This window comes from Colobus angolensis, unplaced genomic scaffold, assembly GCF_000951035.1.
Source record: "Colobus angolensis palliatus isolate OR3802 unplaced genomic scaffold, Cang.pa_1.0 Scaffold24, whole genome shotgun sequence".
Taxonomy (NCBI): Eukaryota; Metazoa; Chordata; class Mammalia; order Primates; family Cercopithecidae; genus Colobus; species Colobus angolensis.
In genome coordinates this window covers 3,622,288-3,640,458 of record NW_012115599.1, presented here as the reverse complement: position 1 = coordinate 3,640,458, position 18,171 = coordinate 3,622,288, and the positions used below count along the sequence as shown (strand labels likewise).

At 38.1% G+C, this 18,171-nt stretch overlaps 1 protein-coding gene across 4 annotated transcripts in view; it reads right to left on the bottom strand.

Annotated features, from left to right (window-relative positions):
• The window catches only part of TIA1 (TIA1 cytotoxic granule-associated RNA binding protein), a 37,172-nt gene that overhangs the window by 2,039 nt on the left and 16,962 nt on the right, over window positions 1-18,171 (bottom strand). For 2 of the 4 annotated variants that reach the window (XM_011945238.1, XM_011945240.1), the window contains 9 exons: window positions 16,749-16,847; window positions 15,301-15,355; window positions 13,772-13,859; window positions 10,544-10,619; window positions 3,179-3,287; window positions 2,697-2,792; window positions 2,504-2,588; window positions 1,662-1,785; window positions 663-808 (listed from right to left, as the gene is read on the bottom strand). In XM_011945238.1, coding sequence (XP_011800628.1) covers window positions 663-808; window positions 1,662-1,785; window positions 2,504-2,588; window positions 2,697-2,792; window positions 3,179-3,287; window positions 10,544-10,619; window positions 13,772-13,859; window positions 15,301-15,355; window positions 16,749-16,847 — 878 coding nt within the window. Of the gene's footprint in view, window positions 1-662; window positions 809-1,661; window positions 1,786-2,503; window positions 2,589-2,696; window positions 2,793-3,178; window positions 3,288-10,543; window positions 10,620-13,771; window positions 13,860-15,095; window positions 15,129-15,300; window positions 15,356-16,748; window positions 16,882-17,727; window positions 17,737-18,120; window positions 18,129-18,171 lie in introns of all 4 variants that reach the window. The other 2 variants (XM_011945239.1, XM_011945237.1) reach the window with 2 other exon arrangements.

Sequence of the window (18,171 nt, the reverse complement as noted above, 5' to 3'; positions counted from 1 at the left end):
CTGTTGCCCAGGCTGGAGTGCAGTGGCATGGTCTCAGCTCACTGCAACCTCCACCTCCCAGGTTGAAGTGATTCTCCTGCCTCAGCCTCCCAAATAGCTGGAACCTATTGGTAGTGTGTACCACTATATCTGGCTAATTTTTGTATTTTTAGCAGAGGTGGGGTTTCACCATGTTGGCCAGGCTGGTCTCAAACTCCTAGCCTCAAGTGATCTGCCTACTTCAGCCTCCCAAAATGCTGGGATTGCAGGCATGAACCACCACGCCCGGCCCACTAAATTCCTTTTTAACCTCCCAAGTATTTTTATTTTCAGTGTGTTTTTCAGAAATGTAAGTAAAATAATGTAATTTAGGGTGTATAAAGAAACTTGCAATATAACAATGCATGAAAAAACCCTTTGCACAGAAAAAAACATAATGAATACAACAACTAGCATCAAAGTCAGTGTATATAAGAATGACTAAGTGACCATTAGTCATGTGAAAACCTTAACAACTATTAAGCTCCTATTTTCTTACTAAAAAACAATTAAGTTCTTTGAAGGCTATAGTTACGCTTTACATAAGAGGCCCTATTATCTACTAATTCTTAAAATTTCTTCCTACTTAAAATATCTTTAGACATTTTCAAAGGTTAGTAAAGGAAGAGATCAGATATGCTTACTTAAATCCTTGCTGGTTCCATGCCTGGCCATACATTCCATATGCAGGAACTTGCCAACCATTAGGCATATACTGGCCAATTTGTTGTGCATTTCCATACCACTGGCCCCACTGGCCATAAGGTTGTGGATATCCAATTTGATTCTGCTATTAAATAAAATTTAGTATTACTTGAAGTTAACTGTAAATATATAATCCTAATATGCTGATACCACAAATTCTTAGCAAAAACACACAGGGCCATCATTACAATTAAAATGACAGGATAAACAAGAGTTGACGGCTAAAAAACAAAAACAAAAAAAACTGAGGTTATACTGCTGTAACTCTACATGATACTCTGAATGGCATAGTTTTTGGAAGGCATCAGTTGATACCCTAGTAATAAATGTTAAACTTAGTAGAATGTTTAAGTGTTTGGTATACTATCCACATGATTGTTTCCTTTAGATAGGGAAGATGTGATTAGTTATCTCTATATTCAGCTTACTTAAGAAACTTATATAGGTTAGGATTTGCTTACTCCCATCTCTGTGCTCCATTTACAGTTTCCTCATAGAAATCTTTGTGGAATCAAGTCTGAACCACTAAAGCTGCCTGGAAAAAAAAAAAGGCAGCAAAATCTGGAAGAAAAATGCCAAGGCCCTAACTATATTTACAGCTTTATTTTTGTTTCAGTTGAGTCAAGCATGCTTGTGAGTTCTCCAAATAGTATGTGAATAAATCTACCAAGTATTAAAAAAAGATTTAATACCCTTTTAGGTTTCTCGGAGCATTTTAAAATCCACTGTGTGAGCATGAGTCAACTGAGGCAGTCACATTCATCATGTCACCACTGCAATCCATGAAACACCATTCTGGAACTATAATACATGTAGGAAGAGCCCTTATATACTATCATTTTAGCTAGAAACTTATTAACAAGGATTATCAACAATCTTCACTTTAAAATAACATTATTAGCCCAACAATTACTTCTCAAAGTTAAGAACCCTCTCACCTGTTGCACGGGATTTATCATATCAAGAGTTTCTTTGCCCCAATAGCATTTCACAACATGACCTTCAATGGTAGTACCATTAACAGAAACAATTGCATGTGCTGCACTTTCATGGGAATTGAACCTATTGAAAACAATATTAAGAATCACCAATACAAATTCTTTTAAATATTTATGAATAAAACGAATTTTTAAAAATCAAGGTGAGTCTGAGGTAAAAGTTTGCATAACATGGTGTATTTTCTTTGCTATTTTTTTCAAAGATCTTGTAGTTCTGGGGAAACCTGTGTTAACTGAGAATGTGTGTTTCACTGGCCTTGTGTTAGGGAGGGGGCTATAAAATCACAGAGGCAAATATGCTAGATGCTAGAGAAATGTCAAATTTTTTTTTTTTTTTTTTGAGATGGAGTCTGGCTCTGTTGCCCATGCTGGAGTGCAGTGATTGTGATCTCGGCTCACTGCAACCTCCACCTCCTGGGTTCAAATGATTCTCCTGCCTCAGCCTCCCGAGTAGCTGTGATTACAGGCATGTGCCACCACGCCCGGCTAATTTTTGTATTTTTAGTAGAGAAGGGGTTTCACTATGTTGGCCAGGCTGGTCTCAAACTCATGACGGTGATCCACCCGTCTCGGCCTCCCAAAGTGCTGGGAATACAGGCAAGAGCCACTGCACCTGGCCGAAATTTCAACTTCTTTATAACCAAGGTAAATTTTTAAGAAAACAAGGTAAATATCCAAAAAATATTTCGGAGGAAAAAGTTTATTTTTTATTTTTATTTATTTTCTGGTTTTCTAGTTACATTACCAAGAAAAATTTTTTTTTTTTAAAAAACCATCCCTACCGAACAAACGAATATCCTTTATCTGGAAAGACTCGAATTTCCATTATTTGTCCAAATGGTGAAAAAGTCTGACGCATTAGTTGTTCTGTTAGACAAAAAAACAAAAACAAATCACACTAAGTTATATAAAAATCCTACAAATATTAAGCTTTGCACTTTAAAAATTAATGCCACACATGGAAGGCTCCCATACCTGTTAGCCCAGAAGTAACACCTCCACAGTATACAGTACAGTTGCTTGGACTAGACTGATTTACAACCTCATCATATGATAGCTGTTTGGTATTTGCTGGTGAGAGAAAAGGTTTATGTCTTTAATTCATTAAATAAAATGTACAGAAAGAGAAAAGCAGTATTCACTACACTACTGTAAAGGTAACATTAACCTTGATCAAAATGCTTATATTATACATATTATACTTCAGTTCAGGATTAAACCTCCCCCACGGATGTCTAAAAAATTACCCAGTATTTTCTACTTAATAGGAGACTTGACATTAGAAATAATATCATTTATAATTACAAAAATGAAAACTAAGTACATTTTTGAACAGTAGTCTTGATTTGCTTCTCATCTATTTTTGCAATAAGTCTCCGGGAACAGCTCTAACATTTAAAATCTAGTGTATTTTTCTCCAAAATTCCACATTTCCTTTTCTTCTCCAATACACCTACACTCATATGTACTCTTTGGAGCGGGAGGCTTTCGGGTTGCCCAGTTAGTTCTGATTTGTCTTCCACCAAGCCACTGGCCACCCATCTGTTGAATGGCGTTTTCAGCATCCTGTTCCGCACATTAGAAACAATAAAGAAGTCACTATTAGTTATGAAGTCACTATTAGTTGATGTTAAACAACTTTTAGCAGTAGAGAAAACTTGGTGCTTTTCACAAATGTTTAAGTGAAAATGCTTTACAAAATACACAATATATGATAGCTTTCCTAAAATGCAATGGTGCTTTTCATATTTTTAAATTATTTATTTTATTTACTTTTTGAGATGGAGTCTCACTCTCTCACCCAGGCTGATCTTGGCTCACTGCAACCTCTACCAACTGGGTTCAAGTGATTCTCCTGCCTCAGCCTCCTGAGTAGGTGGGATTACAGGCATCCGTCACCATACCTGGCTAGTTTTTGTATGTGTAGTAGAGATGGGGTTTTGCCATATTGGCCAGGCTGGTCTTGAACTACTTTTTTTTTTTTTTTTAAAGTCTCGCTCTGTGGCCCAGGCTGGAGGGCAGTGGTGCAATCTCGGCTTACTGCAAGCTCCGCCTCCTGGGTTCATGCCATTCTCCTGTCTCAGTCTCCCAAGTAGCTGGGACTACAGGTGCCTGCCACCATGCCCAGCTAATTTTTTGTATTTTTAGTAGAGATGGGGTTTCACCACGTTAGCCAGGATCGTCTCGATCTCCTGACCTCGTGATCCTCCCACCTTGGCCTCCCAAAGTGCTGGGATTACAGGAGTGAGCCACTGCGCCCGGCCCTGGTCTCGAACTTCTGATCTCAAGTGATCCGTTCACCTCAGCTTCCCAAAGTGCTAGGATTACAGGCATAAGCCAGCGTGCCCAACCCAATGGTGCTTTTAAGTTATTTTTCTCTTATTTGAATATTAAACTTTGGGAACATTAATCATCTGAAAAGGTCCTGAGTCCAAAACCCTAATGAGGTAGATATCATAAAGTTCATGCAACTCAGACTATTATAGAAGAAAATCTTACTTTAAACAATCTAACAAGCTTGTTAACAGTATTTGGTTTCTCATTCATCCAACAAATAAATATTGAACAGTTATGTTCCAGGCACGCAGTTAAGAGCTAGGGACACACTGGTAAACAAGCATATATGGTCTCTTACATTCTTTTGTGGGGAACAAATAAAGCAATTACAAATTGTGGTAAGACCTATGACAGAAACAAAAGGCTGAGATACGAGAATATGGGCACAAGGATCTACTACAGACAGGATAAATAAGAAAGGTCTTTCTGAAATGACATTTAAATTGAGCCTGAGAGCAATAGGAGACAGCCAAGTCAAAACAATGGAGAAGAAAGCTCCAGTGGAGAGAAAACTATTGCAAAGTGTGTTAAGGCACGAAAGAGTTTGGTATGCATCTGAAAGAAGCATGTGAAAGACTAGTTTCAGTGGAATCTAGTGAGCAAAAAAGAATGTCAGAGAATGAAACTGAAAGATTTTAAGCAAGGAATCATCATGACCTATGTTTTAAGAAGTCCATTCTTAGTGCTAAGAGGAGAATGGCTTCGGGTAATGGGTAGTAAGGGGATAAAGATACTTTATGAAACTTGTGCAATATTCTAGATTTTTAAAAAGTGTTGGTGGCCAGGAGCATTGCAGTAACAGTGAATGTAACCTAAACTCAGGGCCAAAATAATGGGGGCTGGAGGGGACACCACAAGCAAAAGGAGAGAAATCGAAGATAACTCTTAGGTTCCTCGAGAGAAATTGGAAAGACAGCCATTTATTGAAATGAGGAGAAAGACTAGTAAAGAAAAGGGGAACAGGTCTGAGGAAGAATCAAAAAGCTCCATTAAGAAAAAACTTTGAGATGCCTGTGAGACATATAAATGAAGACCATTTGTGAGTAAGTGTGGAACATAGAGAAGTAGACTGAAGACACAAAATTCATGCAGACTAGAGAAGGAGCCTAGGACAGAGTCCTGAAAAACAGCAAAACTTGAAAAATGGGTAAAGGAATAATCACTAGCTAAGGTGACTAGGGAAGAGTAGCCAGTGATGAAGGAAGAAGCCACAAACGTGTATGGTCAAGGGAGCCAAGAAAACAGAGATTAAGAGGTGACCTTGAAAATACAGTAGCATTGGTAGAAAGTGAGAGTGAAACCAGCTTAGAGTAGACTAAAAAGTAAATGGGGTATAACTTTTGTGTGCACACATCAAAGGTAAGTTTAACCTACTACTGAAGGAACAGGCAAATTCAAGGCCTTTCTTGAGATACGAAAAGGAAACGCTTTAAAAAAAAATTAAACAGGGTCTTATTCTGTCATCCAGGCATGATCATAGCTTACTGTAGCCTTGAACTCCTTGGGCTCAAGTGATACTCCCACCTCAGCCTCCTAGTAGCTAGGACTATAAGCATGCACCGACACGGCTGGCTATTTTTTTTACTATGGTAAGAACGGCCTTTACTGGTTGCAACAGGCAATGGGAGAGGATTCGGTGTCCACATACTAGGTTACCAGGCATTTTTTTTTTTTTTAAATTTAATGGAGACAGGGTATTGCTATGTTGCCCAGGCTGGTTGGTCTCTAACTCCTGGGATCAAGCAGTCCTCCTGCCTTGGCCTCCCAAAGTTCTGTTATTACAGATATGAGCCACTGTGCCTGGCAGGAAATGCACATTCTTAACAAGAAACAATTATCATATTAACCTGTCCGAACTCCATGAGATGCTTAATTAATGTTATGTGTTGAATTGTGTCCCTCAAAATGATATGAAGTCCTACACCCTGGTATCTGTGAAATGTGGCCTTATTTGGAAACAGAGTCTTTGCAGAAGTAATTAAGATGAGGTTATATTGGATTAAGGTGGGCCCCAAATCCAAGTCCTTATAAAAAGTAAAGATTAGACTGGGCACAGTGGCTCACACCTATAATCCCAGCACTTTGGGAGGCTGAGGCAGGTGGATCACTTGAGCCCAGGAGTTCAAGACCAGCCTGGACAACATGATGAAATCCTGTCTCTACAAAAAACAGAAAAATTAGCTGGGCATGGTGGTGCACACCTGCAGTCCCAGCTACTTAGGAGGTTGAGATGGGAAGATCACCTAAGCCTGGGAGGTTGAGGCTGCAGTGAGTTGTGATTGTGCCACCACACTCCAGCCTGGGTGACAGACAGAGTGAGGCCCTGTCTCAAAAGAAAAAAAAAAAAAAAGATATTATATGGATACACAAAGAGAGAAGATGGTCATGTGAAGATGAAGGCAGAGATTGGAGTTATACAGCTACAAGCCAACGAATGCCAAGGATTACCAGCAACCACCAGAAGCTTGGAAGAAGCAACAAAGGATTCTTCCACAGAGCCTTCAAGAGAGCATGGACATGCTGACACCTTAATTGTGAATTTCATGCCTCCAAAACATTGAGAAAATAAATTTGTGTTGCTTGAAGTCATCCAGTTTATGATACTTTGATACAGCTCCTCAGGAAAAAAATAAAACTACTCACTCAAAAAAGAGGAGGAGGCCGGGCGCGGTGGCTCAAGCCTGTAATCCCAGCACTTTGGGAGGCCGAGACGGGTGGATCACGAGGTCAGGAGATCGAGACCATCCTGGCTAACACGGTGAAACCCTGCCTCTACTAAAAATACAAAAAACTAGCCGAGTGAGGTGGCGGGTGCCTGTAGTCCCAGCTACTCCGGAGGCCGAGGCAGGAGAATGGCGTAAACCCGGGAGGCGGAGCTTGCAGTGAGCTGAGATCCGGCCACTGCACTCCAGCCCGGGTGACAGAGCAAGACTCCGCCTCAAAAAAAAAAAAAGAGGAGGAAAAACATAGATGTATCTATGTTGGTGGTTTTGAATGGGAGATAAAGGGGAAGCATATGCAAACTCCTCTTGAGAATTACAGCCGAGAAATGGGGATATAGGTAGGGAAGGGATGTGAGGATAAACAGTGGTTTTGATTAAGAGATCCTAGATGGCCGGGAACGGTGCCTCATGCCTATAACTCCACCACTTTGGGAGGCCGAGGTGGGGGGACTGGTGGAAGCCAGGAGTTCGAGGACAGCCTGGGCAACAAAGGGAGACTGTTACTACAAAAAAAAATTTTTTTTTTTTTGAGACGGAGTCTCACTCTGTTACCCAGGCTGGAGTGCTGTGGCGTAATCTCGGCTCACTGCAACCTCTGCCTCCTGGGTTCAAGCGATTCTCCTGCCTCAGCCTCCTAAGCAGCTGGGATTACAGGTGCATGCCAACACGCCTGGCTAATTTTTCTATTTTTAGCAGAGATGGGTTTCACCATGTTGGTCAGGCTGGTCTTGAACTCCTGACCTCATGAGTTGCTCATCTCGGACTCCCAAAGTGCTGGGATTACAGGTGTAAGCCACTGCGCCAGGCCTTTTTTTAAAAAAAAAAATTAGCTGGGCATGGTGGTGTACACCTGTGTTCCCAGCTACTCTGGAAGCTGAGGCAGGAGGATGGCTTGCGCCCAGGAGTTCAAAGATGCAGTGAGCTATGATCACACCACTGCACTCCAGCCTGAGTGACAGAGTGAGACCCTGTCCAAAAAAAAAAAGAGAGAGAGAGATCCTAGGTGTTTTTTGGTTGATGAGAATGATCCAGTAGAGAAGGAATAGAGTGATGACACAGGATAGTAGTAATAACAAGAAGAGCACATATTATGATTCCATTTATAGGAAATGTTGAGAACAGGGAAATCTAGAGACAGAAAGTAGATTGACAATTGTTCAGGGCTGGCAGGAGGGGCATGAAAGGAAAAGGAGAGTGACTGCTAATGAGTCATGTAGCTTCTTTTTGGGGTGGTAAAAATATTCTAAAATTTATTTTGGTGATAGTTGCACAATTCTGTGAATTACCTAGAAACCACTGAATTGTATATTAAAAAAATAATAATTTTTTTTTTTTTTTGAGACAGGATCTCTGTCGCCCAGGCTGGAGTGCAGTGGCGCAATCTCAGCTCACTGGATCCTCAACTTCCTGGGGTCAGATGATCCCCCACCTATGCTTCTCAAGTAACTGGGACTACAGGTGTGCGCCACCATGTCTGGCTCATTTTTTGTAGAGAAGGGGTTTTGCCATTTTGCCTAGGCTGCTCTCAAACTCTTGGGCTCAAGTAATCTGCCTGCCTTAGTCTCCCAAAGTACTGGGATTACAGGTGTGAGCCACTGCACCCGACCACACTGTATACTTGAATTATATCTCAATAAAGCTGCTGTTTAAAAAAAAAAATGAGGCAGTGGCAGCTCAAAGTCCTTGAAAAGGCAAGAGAGGTGGGGACACAATCATAAGTGATTTTGCCTTTGACAGCAAGGACCTTTCCTGTACCATAATAGGAGGAAGAATGGGAAGGTGGACGAATTTTATGTAAATTTGGTGGTTGAAAGATGAGAAACATATGTTTGCCAAGACAGTACTCTGTACTCATCTAAAGTGTGTGACCATTAAATTAGGAGCAAAACCACTTGAACTCAAGTTTTTTTCCAGCAACATTCAGTTATTTTGGGGTAGGCAGAGAAGCTAAGCTCAATCAGTATTGTGGTTTTCCTAGCACGCAGAACACAGGATGAGAGGCTGAGGGTAATTGCAATCGGGGCTGTAGCATTGCATAACACAGCCAAGCACATATCACAAATTTTACATAAGTTGAAATTTATAGAAGATTTTATAGAAGATTATATTATTTACTCAAAGTTATAAACATCTGTGTTAAAATGGTTGTCAAAATTTGTATACACCTCTGGCTAACTCCAGAGGTCATACACAGGTATCAATAGACATCCTTTGCTATTTGACTCTAGTTCATACAACATACACATTCAATAGTGATTTTTATATAGCAGAACCCTATAGTCCACAATCTTGAAAATGTGAAAAATGAGTTCCTAGCCCACCAAACCCCCAATTTATTTCCCTAAGTTGCACTAAAACATCCTAAAACCTATGAATCAATCCTCTAAGGAACTCAAATTAATCATGGCTATTAATCCATTATAGAAGGTATTTTTCTACCTTTCTAAAATATTATGCTATGATTAATAGTAAAATTTTCAGAACCAAATAAGTTCTCTTAATTTTTATTTTCTCATCCTACAGGGAAAAAAAAAAATCTTTGGTAGATGGGACATGTACATGATTGACCTTGTATTGTTTTCACCTCTCAATATACTTTACCATTTTCAACTGTTCTTTTTTTTCTTGAGACAGGGTCTCACTTTGTCACCCAGGCTGGAGTGCAGTGGCTTCATCACGACTCACTGCAGCTTTGACCTCCTGGGTTCAAGTGATCCTCCCGCCTCAGCCCCGCAAGTAGCTGGGACTACAGGCATGCGTCGCCATGCCTGGCTAATTTTTTGTAGAGATGGGGTTTCGCCATGTTGTCCAGGTTGGTCTTTTGAACTCCTGACCTCAAGTGATCCACCCACCTTGGCCTCCCAAAGTGCTGGGATTATAGGCGTGAGCCACTGGGCTCGGCGGAATTTTCAGAATTTCCGGAAAAAAAAAATGATAATAATAAATAAATTAAATAAAGTAAAGTAAAATAAAAAAATACATATATTTTGTAGAGATAGGGTCTCACTATATTGCCAGGGTTTATCTCAAACTCCTCAGCCTCCCAAAGTGCTGAGGTTATAGGCATAAACCACTGTACCCGGGTAATATATAATTTTTTAAAAAGTTCCTACCCATCACAGTATTTTATTTTATTTACTTATTTTTTGAGACAGGGTCTCACTCTGTCACCCAGGCTGTGCTGTGGCATGATCTCAGCTCACTGCAACCTCTGCCTCCTGGGTTCAAGTGATACTCCTGCCTCAGCTTCCTGAGTAGCTAGGACTACAGGTGCCCGCTACCACACCCGGATAATTTTTGTATTTTTAGTAGAGGCAGGGTTTCACCATATTGACCAGGCTGGTCTCAAAGTCCTGACCTCAGGTGATCCACCCACCTCAGTCTCCCAAAGTGCTGGGATGACAGGTGTGAGCCACCGCGCCTGGCCTCCTCACAGTATTTTATTAGCTACTTCTAAACTACCATGGGAATATAAACTAGGGAGATAATGAATTAAATCCATAAATGAGATTTTCAACATCTACCTTTGGCTGATAATTTAAACAACTTTACTTTCTACATTCTGAAAACATCAGTACTCTGCATGCCAGTACTCAGGTGACAATAAATGTTAAATAGACAAAACAGAAGAAGATATTTTCTAGTGAGAGTTTATTTTAATTATCAGTAAAATAAACAGATTAAAAAAGATTAATAATTAAAACGGAGCATTTCCATTCTTTATTCTTTAAGCATTGTCCATGCACTTCTGATTGAGCTCACCCATTTGTTGAAAAAGGAGACAAAGCCATATCCCTTCGACTTTCCTGTTGCCATGTCTTTTACCACTCGGGCATCTCTGAAATCAGAAACAACCAGAAGTTTAGGTTTGCAAACTGTCCTCTGGATATCAAATGAGAATTTCACACACATCTCATTCTTATGTTTCGCCTTCATTAAAGTGAACCTTTAATGCAAATTCACCTTTTATTCTACAAAATTTATCATGTATTAGGAAATGAGGCTTAATTTTATAGACATGCAAATCAATAACTTAAGTATATATGTATATTTATATTGTACAGAAATTGCCTCTCTCTTCAAAACACTTTTTAAACTTTTAAATATTAAGCATGGTGAATAGTAGCTACTCACATGAACTACTGAACCACTTATAAAGTTCACAGGACATTAGATGAATGGCTTTCTTTAACCATGCAATTTATAACTTATTTGACACTATATTCTACCTAATCATTAAAAAAAAAATACAAAACTGGAAACCAAAAGAATGAAAAAGTTGTATATTCCCTAAACTAATTAAACTATTTCATTTTTTCAGATCAATTTATACCCCCCTTTTTGTCTAAATTTTGAGAACTTGACATTTTCAGAAATGTTAAATCATTGAAGAAAAATACTAGACACACACACGTTTTAAGCTAGACAAGAAAAGATTTTACACTGAATTTTAAAATAGCATTCATATAAAATTGATTGGAACTACAAGATATAAAAGCAAAATTTTAAAAAGTCAGAAAGTAAAAAAGCACGCCAACATTTATCCACTGTGAACCGTAGCTTGTAGTTAGCCAGGGCAATTCTGTCCATTCTTCAGAGACACTCTGCAAAATAACCAGAGCCCTATTATTTGAGATTGAGTAAAAACCCAGCCATGATAGCTAAAACTCCATACCTCAAAAAATTGGACTCAAATTGTGCTTCACAGGCAATCTGCTTTTAAGTTAGTCAGGTATGTCACAATGCTTGCTCTCTCAGGACACATGAACAAAACAGGCACTTTTATAACAAAAACCCAAGTCAGAAAGCCATGCAATGTAATTTTCTATGAAAGTATACATAAGCATATTTTAGATCAATCTGAGTGATTTATTAAGTGTTCAGGGTCAAAATGACAAAGACATGGTGGTGAAAAGGGAAAACTAATGTAAGTCAATGCTCAATAAGTAAAAATACTTAATAAATTATCTGTATGGTATGCATGCATTTAATTTGGTAGCTGACTCTCTTCTACACTGTAATTTGTTATCTACCCTTAAACTCAAGGAACAGGAAAAGTTTATAGGCTGTATATAAGGGAAAGCACCATATTTTTTATACTAAATGCTTTTACAGACCACTGTTTATTACACATCTATAAATCAAGCACTGATATTTGCACTTTTTAGAGAATATCATGAGAACCCTTCAACATATAGTTATCAACTTATCTCCTTTAAGAACAAAAATTCAGGAAAATATGCTACTGACTGCCAAATGATTCCTTTAAATGTAGGAAAGCTAACTCCTTATATAGCCTAAAACTCAAACATTATACATTATCTCAATTGAAAATCATGAAACTTAAAGGTCTTACCAAGAAAAAAAAAAAGCATACACCAATAATCATGGGACCATAAGAAAATCTACAAACTAAAAATGTGATACAGAAATATATTTAAGAGAAAAAATTATAACCCATGATTTGTAAATCATGAAATTGCTAAAATTTGAAGGTCACTTAACTTAAACTCACCAACTGTTAAACAATCTTTGCCTAATTCCAAACTAAAATTCCCATGTTTTCAAAAAAACTACCTCAATCAAAATCAAAGCATTTAATAAAATAGCTACTTAATCTGTTCACAATGTCAGAAAATTTTTTCTCGTTAAAGTTTCAGAAAATGTTAACCTTGAAAAATATTCAACTCATATTTATTTCTCTCTGAAAAGATTCTCTAGAGAAGCAGCAACAAAGATCTAGATCAGGCTTCTTTATCCTTTTATGGTCCTGTAACTACTCTGACAATAGGATAAAATTTACAAAGATTTTCCACACCAAAATGAAAACACAAAATTTTGCAGAGATTTAGAGCCCTTGAGAGGCCAAAGGCTAAGACTGTCTAAGTCCAGATATTCAAAAGCAAGTTAATTATTATTGAAACTCTAAGATATTATTAGGAGGGACAATCAAGAAATGAAAGCTGTAGTTATTTTCCTCATCAGACCTCACAAAGAAAAATTTCATCTGAAAGAAGTCCATTTATAAGCCCTAATTCTGTGACCACCTTTAAAGTTGGTAATCCCTTGGTCACATGCACTGTCATCCCCTAAACAACGAACTGTTAACACTTCAAATGAAAGCTCCCAAAATTAATCACCAATACTACTGGCATTTACTTTCCAGTCTCCTCATCTCATCTCTGCTGTTGGTCTATTCAAACCAAACCACAGCTAGCATTGCCTTTTTACTATTCTTCTAGGTGGAAAATAATAAAGCAACTGGAAATCCTGAAGAAGTTTTCTAAACTATTTACTCTAAAGTACTATAAACAACTTGTTATTCTTACTCTAATATGGCATGCTTTTCAAAATTTTAAAGTTCTTCTATGATGAATGCTATCTTAAGTAAGTATTTATTCATAAGGGCCTAAGTAAGGTATTTATTCATAAGGGCCTAAAATGTATGATTAATAACAAGTGCAAGCAAGGCAGTGCTTCATAAAATATTATTAAGGCACTATTATTGTTAGCAGTTTTTTTAAAAGGGTATAAATATCTAGGAAATAATATTCAACAACTGCTTTTTAAGTTGAATTGTTAAGGTTTCTTTTTGTTAAAATATATTAACACAAAATGCATGGTATCATAGAAGTGCCCAACAGATCTAAATTCCTTAGTTACAGCACAATTTTACTAAAGACTGTCACCAAGCTAGCTTGATACCTATATAATAAACTATAAAATGTACAATGGCAAATTTGTCTCTTAAGAGCTATGCTAATTGAAAAAGGATTTTAAGATAATTGAAAACCAAAGGTTTATTCATCAACGGGAAAACAATCTTTGGCTGTTAACTTCTTGAATGATCTCTAAACAATGTAATACATTATATTCAAGTGATAAAATTAATGTTTTATCACTTTTATCAAAATTCACAATTATTTTCAAGTTATGTCTACATATAATTGTTTCTAATTAAAAGGATTTTATTTATCTTCTGTTACTTACGATATTCTTCCAAATGGTGCAAAAGCAGCTTTTATATCTTCAGTTGTAATTTCTGGACTGAGATCACCAACAAAGACATGGAAATGATCTTATAAGGGGAAGGAAGGGGAAGTGAAAAGAAAAATAGAACTTTAGAATTTAAAAAGTACTAAAATCTATCCAATAAAATATTCTTAAAATGATTATGACTTATGATAAAGTATAAATAAAACACTATCCTATATCTATACAAATCCTATCAATTTTAAACAATGAATCAAGGTAACAATATAGGAAAAATTCTCCTGAAACGACTGTGATACATCTAACTGTAAAGTGACATTTATATTTCTATTTACAGTCAATTATTATACTGGTCTAAGAAAATAAACTAATAATATACAAGTTTCAGTTCTGCAAAAAAATTTAATGACTTAGTTACCATTCTAATAATAATTATTTACTTTTATTCAGTTTACCACTATATTAAGGCTTTACAAATTAAAATAAAATAGTGGTACTGTGAATTATGTAGACTAGATTTGCCTCAGTTAACACAATTTACTGAAGCTAGCTACATGATATATACTTGGTTTAACCATATTTTGTGAAGAACAATCAAAGAAATACCTTGCATTGCAACAGTTTGATGTTAAAGTATTTGACAGTTTTCTCAAAAGCCAACAGTTTTGGTTGCCCAGACATTACACCATTCAGTTTATGTGAATCCATGTGCAAGTGAACTAAGACTGAAGGCAACAGAATGAAAACAGTAATCCCTTCACTTTATATCAGAACCATTAAAAAAGCATTGGAGAGAAATAACCATCCCATATCTGAAGTTTTTAAAAAAGACAATTATCAAAAAAAACACTTTAAAAATGCGAAATTGTTGGACCAACACTTTAAAATGAACACATACATTAATTTGACAAAGCATATTTGGAAAGAAAAATTACCCATATTTGACAGGCCTTAAACAACATTTTGGATTGCTCTTTGGGAAACAAAATTTGAGGAGCAACTCAAGCATTTGGAAGATCTGGGTATGAAGCCCAGATGGTGACCTCAAGAAAGGAGGGTATATTTTGCCCCTTAGTTGGTGAAAGTAGTTCTAAGGCATCAGCTGCTACCAAAGGGATCAGAAAGCTTGAACTAGCACCAAAGTAGCAGACAAGCTATACTTGGTCAATACCGAGAAAGGAGAAAAATATTGCTAGAGAGACAAATAGAAATAATATCTCCTCCCACCCCCCCTCCCCCAAATATCAAACAAAAAAACCTCAGGTGGTTAGTGAATACCCTTTCAAGAGATTTCATTTTATGTTTAAGAAGATACAATTACCTTGTGAACGCTGTGTGCTGACAACGGTACTACCTGATGACAAAGATTAGATTTGTTCTTAAATTTATTAACACAAACACATTCAATCATATCTTAGGATAACGATCAAAACATTACTGCAAACATGTATGATGTTTATAGGCTTTACAATAAAACTACTGGGTATAATAAAAACAAATGTTCAAAGAGCATAAAATATACTTACTGCTTGTATCTTTCTTTTGACTGCTGGGGGTTGTTGCCCAATTCACTTTGACTTCCTAAAAAAAATTTCTACATTTATACTTCACAAAAATAAAACCCAAAATCACATTTACATCTATAAAAAGACAGGAAGATATCTGTTTAAGATGAAACACTGAAGGAGATACCAGCTCTGGTCAAGTTTCAATACTTAATCTTCTGACCTACATTTAGGGAAATAATGTTGCCAAATCCTAATCTTTATATGTCTATTAACATTCAATTAACCTTTCTTACCTAAAGTACACATATTTTTTTCCCTTTCATTCTTTTCCATTAGCATCCAAGCTTGAGTTATTCAGCAAATATTTTGGTATTTACCATGTACAAGCCACCATGGAAAACACTAATATAGGCTGCTGGCTCATGCCTGTAATCTCAGCACTTTGGGAGGCCAAGACAGGTGGATCACCTGAGGTCAGGAGTTCAAGACCAACCTGGCCATCATAGTGAAACCCTATCTCTAAAAAAATACAAAAATTAGCTGGGCATGATGGTGGGTGCCTGTAATCCCAGCTACCCAGGAGGAGGCTAAAGCAGAACTGCTTGAACCCAGGAGGCGGAGGTTGCAGTGAACCAAGATTGTGCCACTGCACTCCAGCCTGGGTGACAGAGCAAGATTCCATCTCAAAAAAAAGCCAGGCAGAGTAGCGTACGCCACTGTGAGGCCGAGATAGGCAGATCATGTGGTCAGGCGATTAAGACCATCTTGGCCAACAAGATGAAACCCCATCTCTACTAAAAATACAAAAAATTAGCCGGGCGTGGTGGCAGGTGCCTGTAGTCCCAGCTACTCGGGAGGCCAAGGCAGAATGGCGTGAACCCAGGAGGCAGAGCTTGCAGTGAGCTGAAATGGTGCCACTGCACTCCAGCCTAGGCAACAGAGTGAGACTCTGCCTCAAAAAAAAAAAAGAAAATACTAACATAAACACAGGCCTCTGGCCTCTAAAAGCTTTATCTCACCTTTTTAATATTATATGTGAATAACTGACCTTTTGCTATAAAGTGTTTAACGTTTCAGCCAGGCGCGATGGCTCACACCTGTAATCCCAACATTTTGGGAGGCCAAGGCAGGTAGATCACCTGAGGTCAGCAGTTTGAGACCAGTCTGGCTAACATGGTGAAACCCCGCTTCTATTAAAAATACAAAAAATTAGCCAGGTGTGTTGGTGTGCGCCTGTAATCCCAACTACTAGGGAGGCTGAGGCAGGAGAATCACTTGAACCTGGGGGGCAGAGGTTGCAGTGAGCTGAGATTGTGCCACTGTACTCCAGATTGGGCAACAAGGGCAAACTTCCGTTTCAAAAAAAAAAAAAAAAAAGGTGTTTACTGTTTCCAAAAAGTAAACAAAATCATATGTAACTTAAATTTTGTCAGTGCAAGTCACCTTCTTTAATTACGACAGCTTACCTTACCCATTATCTTCCGTCCATTCATAGCAGCTAATGCTGCAGCTGCATGACGATGCTCATGAAACTCCACAAAACAATAGGGATCATTTCCAGCTGTCTGTGGGAGAAGAAACACAAAAGCCAATTTTAAGCTTTATTCACCCATTACCTTAAAATTATGTAAAAAAAAAAAAAAAATCTTAAACCAAGTTTTATACATCTAAGTTATCAGGCCATGGAGAATGAATGGTCTATTCCACAAGTAAATTTTAGATTTAAAAAGTAGGCCAGGTGAGGTGGCTCACCCCTGTAATCCTAACACTTTGGGAGGCCAAGGCAGGCAGATCATGAGGTCAGCAGTTTGAGACCACCCTGGCCAACATGGTGAAACCCCATCTCTACCAAAAAAAAATACAAAAATTAGCCAGGTGTGGTGGCAGGCTTCTGTAATCCCACCTACTTGGGAGGCTGAGGCAGGAGAATTGCTTGAACCCAGGAGGTGGAGGTTGCAGTGAGTGGAGACCATGCCATTGCACTCCAGCCTGGGCAACAGAGCAAGACTCCATCTCAAAAAAACAAAACAAACAGTAAACAGCCAGGCCTGGTGGAGAGCTCCTGTAGTCCCGGCTACTTTAGGAGGCTGAGGTGGGAGGAATGCTTGAGCCCAGGAGTTTGAATCCAGCCTGGGCAACACAGCAAGATCCAGTCTCTAAAATAATTAAAAAGCAAAAAAAAAAAGCAAACACTTAAAATCACATTTTATATGCTTTTATACGTATATGCTTTTATACGTAGCTATTTTCTTCAACAGGTTATACTATAGTACTATAGTTTAATATTAATGACTAGGTATCCTAACTGGATATATAGCTATAAATACCCCATCATCATAAAACCATTTGTTCAAGCTACACAGATTAAGTTTGACTGAACTCCTAGGTTCTGAAGTCTCACTTCAGCTTTTTATGATTTTCTATCCCCTCCCTGTTACATGTTACTTTCTACTGCTACAAATGTACATAGCTCCTTGCTGCTACTAGCTTGCTGAGTAGCAGAAAATCTTAGCCAACCTTCTTAAACCTGTTTTAAAATACAGGTAAATAGGCTCTGAAAACTGAAGATTCTCTGGTAAGTAAAATTTTAGAATAGGTTTTAGAACGTGAACTTTCTGACATCAATGTTTTGCTTGTTCAGAAGTCTTTAAAAAATTATCTTCCTAGCCAGGCATGATGGCTCACACCTGTAATCCCAGCACTTTGGAAGGCCAAGGTGGGTGGATCACCTGAGGTCCAGGAGTTCAAGACCAGCCTGACCAACATGGAGAAACCCTGTCTCTACTAAAAATACAAAATTACACGGGCGTGGTGGTGCATGCCTGTAATCCCAGCTACTCGGGAGGCTGAGGCAGGAGAATCGCTTGAACCCAGGAGGTGGAGGCTGCA